The sequence below is a fragment of the Rhynchophorus ferrugineus genome, unplaced genomic scaffold, assembly GCF_030347505.1.
Source record: "Rhynchophorus ferrugineus isolate W39M unplaced genomic scaffold, kcgeb_rfMv2 rfM2, whole genome shotgun sequence".
Taxonomy (NCBI): domain Eukaryota; kingdom Metazoa; phylum Arthropoda; class Insecta; order Coleoptera; family Curculionidae; genus Rhynchophorus; species Rhynchophorus ferrugineus.
The window spans coordinates 39,095,488-39,110,429 of NW_027472581.1; the positions used below are offsets into that span (position 1 = coordinate 39,095,488).

Genomic DNA, 14,942 nt, shown 5'->3' on the forward strand with positions numbered 1-14,942 from the left:
GAAAGCCTTTTCAACAACCGCAGAATACTTGGTCGATTTTTAAGTGGTGATTTCGGCATCTAGACTGAAAATCTAGTAATTCTATAAATAGTTTAATACGTTTTAACAGCATTTCCTCAAATAATTTTGATATAGGAGGTAGCAACGAAACAGTTACAGGCCAGGATCAAACTTATTCTGCCGGTTTGTTAGATTTTTTAAGGGTAATTATTTGAGCAATCTTAAAACATTCTAGAATATACTTCAGACTTTGAATATGTATGATAACATGATGATTGCTTTTCCTGGCAGCTCGCTCAATAACCGAGGTGAAATATCATCAACTCTAGGAGCCTTTTTAAGGTTGACGTTGTTCATAATTTCCGTGGCAACTTTCATTGGAGAAATCGGATTTACAGCTATATCGGGCTGATAAATTAGATTTGTATAGATTGTAGTAGAGGTGTCGGCCACCGGGAATAAATGTCGATATATATAATTTTTTATATCAGTAAGTACCAAAATATACTTAATATTTAAAATACTGTACCAATTTAAAAAGGTTATTAAAACTAATTAAATGTTTTTTTATAATTTAAGAAATATATTAATTAATACTTTTTTAATTAATATTAATAATTTTTTTGTAAAAATATCGAGAAATATCGGCTAAAATATATATATATATATATATATATATATATATATATATATATATATATATATATATATATATTTCAGCATCACTTTAGACAAAAAGCAAAACACATTAGAACCAAAATAAAACAACTATACTGGTTAGTCGGAAGATACTCTCAACTTGATCTAAAATCAAAGAGGTTGATCTATAAGACAATTATAAAGAGAATTTGGACCTATGGGGTGCAAATATGGGGTTGCACTAAAAATTCAAATCACTTAGTCATACAGCGCTGTCAATACAAGATTCTTCGATTAATTACCAATGCCTATCGCTATGTAACCATTGAAGAACTGCACGATGACCTGGAGATCAAATGGATTTGCGAAGTTGTGCAGGATTTCGCCTTGAAACACGAAAGAAGATTACTAAATCATTCTAACGTGGAAGCAATACAACTGCTGGACAGCGCACAGGATGTCAGGAGATTGAAACGAACAAAACCATACGAACTTGTGTGAACACTTAGTGTGTATTATTAGTGTAAACTATAGTTATAAGTTAATAATTAATAAATAATTGTAATTTTATAATTGAGGAATACATACTGATGTATTTTCTCGCACTCGTCTTGCTTGCTAATTAATCCAAGCACATAGGAAAAGTAGTAATAAATTAATTGTAATAATAATAATAATTAAGATTGTACTAAGCGTATCTAATAAAGATGTTATTTAAAAAAATATATATTTTTTTCAAAGAACCTTTTTAAAATTATATTATTACAAACTATTTCTTATTTTTTGGCACAAACTCAAATCTTCTTTCATCTTATATAGATGAAAACAATATATTTACGGTATAATAATCAATAATGTCGATCTTTCTAATTTTCAATATTAAAAATAATTTGATTACGGTTTGAAATTTCGCCGCCTTTGGGTAACCCTAAATGTATACCGATGGCGTCAAAACCCTATTTTGCCGCCCCGAGAATGTCTGCTGAAGTGCGAGCATCTTGGCTTCCATTGATAAAACCCATGAAACAAAGGAGCGACATTAATTGGGATTCTAGCCAAACTAATCCGAAATGAATGAGACGTTAGCTTGGATTTGCGATAATGAGTCGGGATAAAAGAGGTGGTAGATACTATTCAGGAATTGATTAGATGTTGCGTCAAATAATGCCACCGCTTAAAAAAATTACGAAAATATTTTATAAGTATCATTTTTATTACTCAATTTTTTTAATGCCTGTTAAGATAGAAATTATTAAATTCAAACATTATTAAAAACTCAAACATACATTTCATAAAATATAAAATATTTTCATGCTATGTTAATGTTTGTTTAGAATCTTCTGTTTTACATTATATATTTTATTTTATAGTCTCCTTTTTACCTGCTAGAATCTCTCTGTATTGGATCTATTGGTATTGCACATAAGCTTAAAAGTCCCGGGCATAATAAAGCAAAAAGCGTTTTCTTGTTCAAAATTGGCTTTAATCATCCACGTAGTCTCCAACAAGAGCCACTCAATCATTCCAGCACCGTTCTAATATTTTAATACCACTTTTGTAGAACTATTTATCTTTTACCTCAAAACAAGCCTGTCGCCAATTGCTGTCCACTCTGATGATAATCGTCTTAATTCCGGAGTGAAGTGATCGATCCATGTTTCATCCATTTCCACATGTCGACGCAAAAATTCCATTTTCTTAATTTCAAACATGGCCAAACACTGCTCAGAATCATCAACACGTTCTTGTTTTTGGTCAGCAGAGAGAAAACGCGGCACCCATATTGAACAGAGCTTTCTCATAGTCAAATGCTCATGTATTATAAAAGCAATACGTTCTTTTGACATTTTCACGATTAGCTAACTAACGCTACCTCACTTTTACATCATTTAAAACGATTTTGTGGATTGTTTTTTGTTTTCTGGTATTACTACCTCATTTGGACGTCTACTGTGTTCTACATCATCGGTATATCTAATACCACGTTTGAAGTCAACGTTTTATTGTTTTTTCTGATAGAGTGGAATCCTTACACTTTTCAAGTCATTGCTTCGCTTCAACAGTATTTTTCCCATCAAGAAATAATCTTTAATTAAAACACAAAATTGTTTTTGATTATGAATTATTTTGAAAATGACAAAAGTAGTTTCACACTTAACACATTATCTCACAAACTTGTGAGTACCATGTCACGAAATTTTAACAGCTTTCTTTTGAAGGTTAGTTTTAACTAAAAAAGCGATGAATGCAGTAATACTATATGCACCATCTATGTGTTAGGCGCGGGACTTTTCAGCGCGTGTGTTATAAGTTATGAAGTATTTCACTCAAATATATTCATTACACTTTTCATTATAAAACAAACCGATCTCTTTCTCAACGTTTTTTTGACATTATTTTTTTAAATTCGCCCCACAAGCATTTGAATATTGCTGCGTTTCTCCGATTACGCAGTCCGTAGCCAGGGCCGTATCAGTTGCGCGATATAACACCTTCCTTCTAAAAAAATGACCTAAATAATACACGTGGTCGTTGTTCTGTCTGGTCAGTTTATAGTTATAAAATTAATTTTAAGTACCACCTGTGCTTTCATCCGCCAGTTTACCTAGTCTTACTATTGAAAGAATCTTCAGAAGAGCAATATTTCTATCCAAATTTCCATTGTACAAGTTTCAGTAACTCTAGATTCCAATAGTTTACGAATGAGAAACTGAGAATTTCTGCTGTCCGTTTTTAGTGGCCTTAAATCCGGAATATTGACCCATGTTCCGGGAGTTAATGAAACAGGGATAGAGTTTTTGAACACTTTCAATTCACTACCTACAGTTTCAGCTGCAATAATTTTACTCGAACTCCACTTAAATACATCAAGAGATGCTTCGAGTAACTGCGAAACGATTGCCAATCCAACGTTAACCTGTCTTCTTGATAATTAATCTTGGTTAACTGATCCTAAATTATTCCATTTACAACGCCAATTATTTGGAGTGAAGGAATTTCATTGGAATCCAAAAAGCTCATAATAATGTCCAATACTTGAAAACCTGTTTTGTATAGGCCATTAAATTTCTCCCTCAAAAATATTTTTGCCGTATCAAATGAACATAGTGGAAGGTCTCATCGCAACAGATTACACATAAAACATGACTACTAAAATCTAAAATTAGTCAGCAAGAATGCTTGTCGACTTTTGTTGGCCTATTAACTGAACATGATCAATAATATAAAAAAAAACTATACAATAATATTTTCAGATAAGCTTATTGACGATTTTACCATTTATATTTTTACTTTTAAATTAGACCTATAAATAGTTCCTTAATAAAATAAATTTACTAAGATGAACTTTGACAGTAACATTAAAAATTAATTTAGGTAAATGATTTGCAATTACAACAATGTTATATGAAAATCAAGGTTATATTTTTCAAATTTTTGCAAAACTATAATTTCTAAGATTTTTGGTGGAAAACTGAAGCAAGTGGGTTCTATAAACTTATATTAAAGAAAATTGACATCATTAAGACAGTTTTACATAGACCTGGACAAATGGTAGTCGGATGGAGCAAGGTCCTGTCTATATAGTATATAAACTTCCCAACCAATCTCTCAAATATTACCATAGAGTAATAGAGATGCAACTCAATAACGGACTCTAGCGCAAAATTTTGCCTTGCCCAACATCCAGAGGGAGCCATAATGGGCCATTTAAGTAATTTGATTGGTCAATTTAAATCTAATAAAATAATTTAAACCTATGAAGTTAAATATCTCTTTCTCTATGACTATTACCAAGTTACTAAATATATAGAGTTATCGTAATAGAAGACACTAACTTTTCTATGAATTAATTCTGGCGGTATTTTTATAGCATGATTCTATTGTCCTAGTTGTAGAAAATCCAATTAATGCTTTGGTCGCGCGACAAGTTCATGCCGCATAATTCTTTTCCAAATCCACCAAATAGAATCAACCAAAAAAATTAATATAAAATTTCACTGAAAGATAATAAAAACTGAATATCTATGTGAAGCACAGTACATTAAATATTTAAGATCAAAAGTCACAAAATAAAATTAAAATGTTGTAGGAATTATAATAAAGATCGTCAAAACATTGCAAAAACAGGAGTTATTCAAACATTTAATGAGTGGAAAAGATATGAAAACTAAAATATACAACAAATTATATATAGATAATATAAAAATAACATTAGAAAAATTATGATTTTATAGATAGGAAAGGATTATATAAAGTACAAGAAATTTAAAGAATATGAAGAAATATGAACTCTCAATTCCAAATTTATTACTATGATGTTACTTTAACGCCACTAGGCAACCAGAAAAACAAATAGCAATAAATGTTGGCAACACAAATTTATTGGCTACATAAAGATGAGAATAAGTGAACAAAAGTCATACGGTGCTTATATCTCTTTCTATCGGTTGACGTTTGTTTTGTAAATAAAAGTGTATATTACTGTTTACTCCTTGTATATTAATTTATAAAAAAGTATTGTTATCAAATTAAAGTGCACTATAATCATCTTAGCGTCTTTTAATCTATTTTTTCAATAATCAATCAATCAGAACTGGCAGCAGTGCAGCAGCAGTAGTTAAACTGAAGTTAAAGTGCCTGGTTAAAATATGAACTTTCTTTGATTATCTTGAATAGAGATATTCTGTTTACTTCATTAAAAATGTTCGGTTATGTTCCTACAAGGAAACATATACGCGAAGCGTTACTTCTATATTATAATCAAAACAAGAGTGTTACTGACAGTCACCAGTTGCTTGTTGACACTTATGGTGAACAATCTTTATCGCTTTCGACATGTGAATTCTGGTTTAAGAAATTCAAAAACGGGGAATTCAAAGACGAAGATAAAAAGCGTGGAGGCCAACGAAAAATAAAAGATGACAGAGAACTTCAAGAATTTTCAGATTGTGATTCAAGTGAAACACAGGAACCACCTGCAACAACATTAAGTGCCAGTCCTGAAACTATTAATAAACGCCCAACAGATAACGAAGAGGCTAAAACAGAAAGTAAATCTAAAAAAAGGAAAAGTTCGAGCCCTCATAGTAAAAATGACCAGTAAAAGTTACAACAGTTTAAATGCAGACAGAAAATAGCATCATTATTACATGTTTAACATCGAATAAGATAATATAATGCCTGCCTAATATTTTCAACTGTATAAATAATATGGTATGTAGCTAATTGTATGTGATGTAGCTGGTAAACTTTGTAAATAGATCAATAAACCTTGATTCTATTAATTGTTAATATATATATTTTGTTGCTAAGCCTATTTTCACTAAAAATTATTAATTGCATTACTTATGTAAAACCATCATAAAATATAGGCTTATTGTTTAACAAGAAATTTTCATTTAAATAACAATTTTTTAGTATTCGGGATTAAGTATTTTCGTAATGTAGTTTTTCATTAAAATGTTTTCAAACCCTTTGTTGTATTTTATTGTAATTCAATTTCTAAAAGATAACAACTAAATTTAATAAATTTATATATTAGAACAGTCATAAAATAATGTTGAACTATCATTTAAAGTTTTATCTTAAAATTGGTAACATTTAAATTACTTAGCCTCTTAACAAAATTTTATTTCATCAATATATAATTACACATTTTAGAAACGTGAGCTAGAACTACATATGACTGAAATCACTGAGATACTTTCGTATATTGAAACCGACCATTTTAGAAATACTTTGAATACAATCAAAATTAACATTGCATTTATATTTTCGACCATCCAATGTAGAACTGTCTGAAGCTAGAGATAATAGTTGGAGTTCCACTAAACTAGATACTTGTATTAGTAGATGATTATTGAAACCTACTTTATCATGAAGGATTGAATAGAAAATAGCTAGCAACCGATCAAGTGTAAATGCATTAGGTCCCATTTGAGTATTAAGTTTTTCAGACACCTTGCTTTTTTGTTTAACATCTCTTTGTGTTTTTGTTTTTTTTCCATGGTACTTCATAAACAACCTTTTATCATCCTTAGCTGAATTATAACTAGCTAAATAAGCCGCTATTAGAAGATATTTAGCATAAAAAGGCAGTTCTAAACTATGAGCAAAATTTTCTATAGGTTTTGACGCATCATCAGTGGAAACTCTCAAATAAAGCACTTCTAAGGAATTCTTTAGAATAGGTGCTATATGCTTCCAAAGAGCCATTGAATCCTTTATTGTAAACTCATTTCGTGTTATCGGTTCACAATATTTTAAAAAATTTCTTCGGCTCATATGTCTTAATTCACTTAAATCCCTACAAGCTCTGTAGAAAACCGATAAAAATACGTTCAAATAGTTTCGAAAAAAGTCGATGTCGAACTGTATTGGCTGGCTGAAGTTATTTCCAATTAATTCTCGCACGAGATCAAAGTCGAATGACAATATTTCAAGTAGTTCATCTTTGGTATATTGGGGAAAATGTATTTTGATAGGTTCTATAATATTTAGTCGAAAGTAATATTTTTCAAACACAATCTCAGAAAGGAAAATAACAGATAGTGATAAATTACTTAATTCTTGCAGCCTGAGAAAGCTGGGTAATAAATTATGGTCCATAGTTCTTAATTCTTCAGCCTTATCTAAAATAACAACGCATCTACTTAAATTAATTTCTTTATCGACATTTTGTAAATGTTCAATGAATTCCTTCAGGGTATCACACTTTGCATATGGTGTTCCAACCTTGGGATCCAGGCGATGACCAGTAAGCTGATTTAAAATCGACTCAAACAATATCTTAGCAGTATAACATTCTATAAGGTTCACATTCGCATGCCTAATTTCCAACGTTTCAAAAAATTTGAGTACAACTGCAGATTTCCCTGTGCTCGGACCACCATAAATGTATACCGACGGCGCTAAAGGTTCATTTTCCCATCCATATAAATTCCGGAGCTGGTCGATTTGACTTTCCCGCCCTGGGAATGTTTGGCGAAGCGCGAGCAGCTTGGCTTCCATTGATAAAATTTCTGAAACAAAGGAACGACATTAATTGGGATTCTGGCCAAACTAATCCGAACCGATTGAGACGTTGGCTTGGATTTGTGATAATGAGTCGAGATAAAACGAGGTGGGAAATACTCACTTCAGAAATTGATTGGATATTAATACTGGATCAAAGAAAACTACCCTTGAAAATTGTTAAGAAAGTTTTATTATAATGTATTTAAATAACTTTGCACATGAAAAAGTAATCCATGTTCTTTGAATTGAATTTTGTTGAAGTATTTATATATCCATTTAAAATGATTGAAGAGTTTATTCTCTCTTTCTAAATATATAATTACTTGTTTTGTTAAATTTGCATTAGGAGTTTTAAAATTACTGGAAGCAATGGATATCCAAACATTTCTCCATACAATTGATATTTATTTTTTGTATATGTCTAATATGTTATCGAAAAAGTAGTTTAATTTTGAGATCAAAACTGAAATTGATATTTTATTCTCTATTCTTGGTTAACGCTTTTATTATGATGAAATGTGAACGTGAACTGTTACATTTACTTTATAATGTTAGCAAAAAGCTGGTATTTCCAACAGTGATTATTTTACTTCTATTAAAGTTATATTTAAGAAACAGGATCTTTTATATTAATTATATAATAAATTTATTTCCCAGGCACCCACTAAATTACTATATATATTACTATAATTACTATATTTTTATTACTCGTTTTTACTGGAGGTAAACATCGTTGTAGAATTCAGACCTAGTTAATGTAACTATTAACAGAGCCTTAACAATTATGAGAAAATATTACTAAAAACTAAAATATATTAGTGTTATTTACATTATTTCCTTCGGCGCATTCATCATAAAGTCTAGAAAATATATTCAAGTCACAAGATTATTAGCTAATAGATCACTCATATATTAACTTATTACTGTTGAAAACATTGACATATATATTATTTAACTATAAACTGCAGACTTATTAATGATTACACCAAATTACCATTAAACGACTAAACCTTTAGGTTAGAAATCCCACATATGAAAGATATAATTATTATAACACTAAACATACTTTATTATTAATCACTTAATGGATAACTCCACTTTTGAATTACAGCTTTTCTGTAGTAATCTTCTTAACTTTCTTAAAACTACCAAAAAAAAAACATAAATAAAAACTCTAACCAATAAATAAGGAATATTAAGTTTTAAGCGGGAACCGTAATGAAGACAGGCGTAGTTCATGTCGGAATGAGTAAGAGTGAAAGAGAAACATATTCGCTGTCTGTTAAAAGGTTTACTGTAGAAGAAAAATAATTTAGACCAAGTTAGTATTAATACTCACCGGTAGATTGTAGCATATATATCGTTTAAAATTAAATTATCTTGAATATTTTTGAGATTTATCTAATAATCTAAAGTAATCAAATTAGAGGGATGTAACAAATATATTTTTTTATTAACTATATATTAATTTGTAGTTATTTTGCTAAATGAATTATATATTCCTTTATGTTTTAAACAGCCCATATTTATTTTATTAATAATTAATATTATTGATCTTGAAAACCCCAACTTATAAAAAGGAGCATAAGAAAAATATAAATTTAGAGCAGATGGTGGACTGCAAGGAATTGATATCGCTTCTTTTACTGACGATTTCGTCATAAAGTTTCTGATTTTCGTTATATATTATTTTCAGACCTATATTTTTCCCACCAAAAAAGGAAAAGAAAATCCTCTATGCTCTTATTTTATAAAGTTTTAGAATTATATGAAATAGAGAAAGTGAATGTATTTAAAAACGTATTTATTTTCCATAACAACCGTTTGCTAAGAATGTTTACTTCTCAACCAATGTGCTGTTGTTGGTAGTTTAAATTCTCTCTGCCAAAATCTCGCCACTATCGACCTACAGTTAAAACTGTTTTGGTATCGTATAGGGTTAGTCTCTTATTTTCAGATATGTCTCTAATTTGATCCATGTCTTTTTTTGGAACTGCTCGTTGTGTCTTCCATCGAAAAGGTCGACTCTACCACAGAAATATCGAAGAAATTCGATAAACATATCCGTCATTGTTATCTAGATCGTTAAAATTGTTCCTCAGTTTGCAGTGATCATAGCACTTGTCTTAAGCCTGTCATCTGAAAGACTTCAAATTTACAGATATTAGACTGCAACAATGTGGAAATATCCGAGCCATACAGAGGAATAATTGGCAGAATAAGCGTTTGAAAGAGACGAATTTTAATCTGGATGTGATATTTTCCCTTTTCCACGCTAATTATTTTATAGAAAAAAATCTTACTTCTTTCACTACTGTTATTGATCCCAAGTAGTTAAGTTCCTTCAATTGCCTTAACTGGATGCCGTTGAGATTTGTTTCCAGGCACATAAGCAAGCCACCTACAAATTTCTAGAAAACATTTTTGGATAGAGATAATATCTAATAAAAATGTGTGTATAAGTATCTTAAGTATTTAAACGTTGCTATTTTAAGTAAAATTTAATTGTTATAAAAACAGAGAGATCAAGAAGAGAGAAGAGATATCTCATTTTATAGTCAGTACATGTATAACTATTCGCAAAGCTAACAGGAACCCAAAATAAAAATTAGAAAATTGCAATCACTGAATCCACAGAAGATATCACATAATCAACAAACCTTTGTAAACGCACGGAAACTACAGATGAAATGATTCACAAATTTTCCAAAATATCGCACAGAACTAAAATCACTAATGGCTCAGTAAGCATGCTATATTAGCAGATAGAACAGAAATGTCAATGTTACCAATTATAGCAATCAAAATGTTATAGCAAGAGAGACAGAAACAAACTCCATCGATGTTGTAGTGAATCAAGACGAAGTTATAAATTATCTGAATAAGGTATGTTCCCAGTTCCCAGTTCCCATCGAATATTTTGGTATTTTTTAAAAATATATTTTAAAGTCTCCTTATACCAAATATGGGTTTTTCTGGACTGGGCCTAAAGTTTAAAGTGGGCTCCGAACCACGGTCCTCAGCATTAAGCCTACCGACTGGCGAGTGACTTCAGAAAATCATCCCAGAAGACATCCGGTCTTACCCAGCCTGGTTACTGGCGTGACTGGGATCATTTTCCTTGTCGCATTTTACACTCTTGCCTAGAACATTCACTAATTTTAAACAATCACAAACATAAATTCACGACCATGCCCCAGCAGGATTCGAATCCGCGGTTATCGCAACAGTAAGAGGACCGTCCCACCGCCTTTACCACTGCGCCACCAAGCCGGTCATATTTTGGTATTAAAAATAGGCTTACTTATCACTTTTAGTCGAAATATTTATATTAATTCTCCACGATTTTGTAAAGGCTCTAGACGTTCAGTGAAAAAAATTCAGTTCAGTGAGAAACACTATCGATATTTCATATTTTAATTAAAATACAAATTTCAAAATACTAACACGTATATATTTTAAATATAAAATACAAACGACAGTAATTTAATTATTTTTATTTAAAATATAAAATACAAAGTTGTTAAGTAGATATCCAAAAACAAAAGATCAATACCATTTTTAAAACTATCTATACTTCGTTGAAAAAAATGTTTAAAAAACAATCGATATATCGGATAAAAATATGTCTACAAAAAATATCGATATTTTTTCAGAAAAAAATATATCGGCATCTCTACGTCCCTTATTTCATGATTTTTGTAATTTTTGTAAGTCATCAATTGCGAGGTTTTGAATTCTTTCAGGTATTTAAAATACTAATAATAAATTACATTATTAAAAAGCAATTAAATTACAAGTACTAAATATGTATTTGTATTTCAATTAGGTATTTTAATTACAAGTAATACAAATATTTCCCAACCCTGGGCATACCATGTCCATGTCATCTAGATGTATAACGATTCCCTATTATGGTTTTTTGTAAATTCGTTTTAATATTGGACAATATTTTCCTTCCCATTTTATTCTAGTTAAAAAGAGACACAATGCTGCCTGATGCGTTCGAACATGCGACCGATTCAGCCTACAAAAGTCGTTCGATTGTCAAATGCCTCATTTTCCAAAACATCTATTATAATATGAGCTTATAATGTGGAAGTGACTATAATTTAAGAAATAGATGTTATAAACCGAAAAACGGTATTTAGCACTTTGCTTGTTTTGATAAATTTCAAATCGCTGCTTATTATTTATGATTACTCTGGTTAAAAATGTCAAAGCTAACAAATAGTTAATCAGAAACAGATTACGTCAACTATCAATAACTTCGAACAGGAACGAGGGTAATGTGGGTCCCCGTTCTTACCATTAAAATGCATTAAATAGAGAGGTAAATATTGACACTATTAGATCTTAAGCTGCTCTGGTTTTTATTGGAAATATTTGTATTATATTGCAGCGGCACTGAATATTAGTAGGAACACTATGATTATAATCTTAAAAAAAAACAACATAATTTTGAATTTACCAGAAAAAAAAAACGGTCTACGTACATTTATGTTAGAGCTATTCAAGATTAAATGCATAAAATGTATAAAAAAATTAGTAGTTTTTTCAATATAATCATAATCAATATAAACATAATTTAATGTCAAAGTTAAATGCGAAAACATTACGGCGTTTTGACGTTATACATTGAGATTACCTTAGTTCACTGCCAATTTGGATTGACTATATATAGCCCGTTCAATAAAACAGTGAACGCACGTCATCTAAATTTATTATGTTAAAACGTTTCAGTGTTGGCGCATCAATTTTCAGTTTTAGTTCATTTTGGCTCGATAATAAAATTTTAATGAAATAAAATAATTAAGTAAAATAATGTAAAATATGATATATTTTAACATTTTAGTACATCTAATGCATATATTATCTCCTTCAAAGGAGGCAAAACACCGTTTGCCAATTTATAACCGGTAATTATTATCACTAAAGGTTTGATGCATTTGCAGATGTTGGAAAACCAGGCCAATTTGATAGGCTGATTCTGTTACGTGTTAGAACGTATCGCATAGTATTGTATCTCTTTTTAACTAGAATAAAATGAGAAGGAAAACATTGATTTGAAAACAGACAATGTACGTCACCTTATAAAAATGTAATATTCCTAAGATTCTTCTCATTTTATACTCGTTAAAAAGAGACAGAATGCTGTCTGATGTATCCGAACATGTAACGGTATTAGTATATTCGAAATTCGATTTGAGTTGGTAGTCTTCGACACTGTTCTCAAATGTGTACAAAATTCTTCAAAACATTAGTTAGAAGTTACAATTATTAGAGGCTAAAATCCGGTAAGTGTTGTGAAACAGAATGCTAAGTCAATGTAACTTTGCGATGTGCTGACGTCATATGTTTTTGATGCGCATTGGCTTTTTTATTGTATAGACTATAGATTAATTTTTTTACTGGTCTGGAAACGTTGACTTATTCAACATTCATTGATTCAGTTATTCATAGTCTTATTAGTTGAGTGTCCAAAAACACTTCTATAAGCATATTATATAACCAAACCAAACACAACTCTCTTATTTTACATGGCATTAAACGTAACACAATCCGGGTACTTCTAGTATATTATATTATATCGTAGACCTCCAACTAGAACATGAATTTTTAATTAAGTTACTACATAAATTCCGGAGTTGGTATGCCGTATCATTATTAAAAATCGCGGAGCTTTAAGCTCAATGGTCCCTATGTTATGTTTTTAATTCCAAAGAACGACCCGAGTATATGCACTATCAGTTGTGTAGGAATTACCTTGAAAAGACAAATGTACAGTATATTCATACATTATTTAACTACGGCCGGTAATGATAGAGCCAGGCGATATTCCTCCAAAAATATACTGTTTCTATTAAAGCTTAATAACCATAAGAGGACTGGCGAGCTTCGGTTGGCGCCCCATATTGCGACCCAAGCTTTTGATCGTCATAACAGGCCGGTAATTAAATCAAAATAACCTCAAAGAGCTATTAGGTTAAATACGTTCGCCAGCGTAAAGGGATTAGACGTTTCCCTGTTGATTGTTAATGTCTACGTTTTTCTTAAGGATATGATTTTTCGTATTAATAAAGATAGTCAAATACGTTTTCGTTTTTTTCACATTCAATTGTTTGCCTTTTATATCAAAATAAAAATAAATATGTCAAAGATAATTAATTTCTTTTATTTCCGTTGCTGGGGCTTATTAATTACATTAATTTAGAAAGTAATTTATTACTGCTCTGCTGTTGAACTTGCGTTAATAGACAAGCAAGGCGAGTACTGGATTAATATATATTGTATCTATTTATCTAATTAAAGTAAAACTAAACTACTTAAGCTAAAGTTAAAAGTAACTCTATAAAGGTTCATGTGGTTTGGTTCGCTTCAATCTTTTGCTTTCCTGCATGTTGTCCAGTAGGCATCTAGCTTCCACTTTGCTGTGATTTAGTAACCTAATTTCATATTTCAAATCTTGGACCAGTTGGATTTTTATATATTAAACTGTATGTCTAATCTCTAATCAATTATTAGATATTGTTAGGCAGATATATCTTTTGTCGTAATAAATATGTCTGGAAATGTTCCAAGTACTATTTATTTGTTGTTGTTGTTGGGATATCAGCACTATAGAACACATACAGGAATAGTCCCAAGACACTGCCTTGTATAATAAAATAGATTTAAGTATGGATATGTTCCAAATTTTCTTTCAAAAATATATGACTCCAGCAATTAGCAATAGTGCCGCGTCGCGGTTGCAGTTTACTCATTTTACACATAATCCCAAATGCCATACCCAGTCAAAGGCTTGTGAGGAGTGTAGGAATATTTCAGCGTAACATTTCTTTTCTTAAAATACATTTCCAACAACCCAATGACGATTGAATGAAGACAATCAATTATTCCATCGGTTTAACTACATTGCCAAATCACTGCCAATATCAGGCTAACACTCCAGAAAACTAAATATGTTATCAAGTTAAAAACACTATTAAAGTGCAAATTGGAAGGTGGTGGCAAAATTACTCAGAAAGAAATGAAATTTAAGTATTTAAGTATAGAAACTTCAGCTTATGGAGGTGTTGATGCAGTGATCAGAAAACAGACTCTAAAGACAACAAGTTTAAATGACACAGTTAAAAGACAAAGGAACCAATAGGGCGAAATAAAAATATTAAAATGGAAACAAATGCGAAAAATCGATTCTCTTTTGGAGGCGATAAAGCTTGGACGGATATAGAGGTCACCCATCTAGAGCATTTGCGTTGCATTACTAAGATCATCTACTATTA

At 30.6% G+C, this 14,942-nt stretch overlaps 1 protein-coding gene across 3 annotated transcripts; it reads right to left on the reverse strand.

The window, feature by feature from the left end:
• Positions 1–6,254: 6,254 nt before the first annotated feature.
• Positions 6,255–8,879, reverse strand: Orc5 (Origin recognition complex subunit 5). Of its 3 annotated transcripts, none has more exons than XM_076397528.1 (2): positions 8,723–8,879; positions 6,255–7,661 (listed from the first exon to the last, which is right to left on the reverse strand). In XM_076397528.1, the coding sequence occupies exon 2, from the start codon at positions 7,648–7,650 to the stop codon at positions 6,316–6,318; it is 1,335 nt and encodes a 444-aa protein (XP_076253643.1). In that variant the 5' UTR covers positions 7,651–7,661; positions 8,723–8,879; the 3' UTR covers positions 6,255–6,315. The 3 variants fall into 3 exon arrangements, with proteins under 3 accessions (XP_076253643.1, XP_076253645.1, XP_076253644.1); XM_076397530.1 differs by having other exon boundaries at positions 8,651–8,847; XM_076397529.1 differs by lacking the exon at positions 8,723–8,879 and adding an exon at positions 8,486–8,639.
• Positions 8,880–14,942: the final 6,063 nt, after the last annotated feature.

What these genes read in the sequence shown, in the direction of transcription:
- Orc5 (XM_076397528.1), bottom strand. Translation starts at nt 7,650, where the DNA reads ATGGAAGCCAAGCTGCTCGCGCTTCGCCAAACATTCCCAGGGCGGGAA.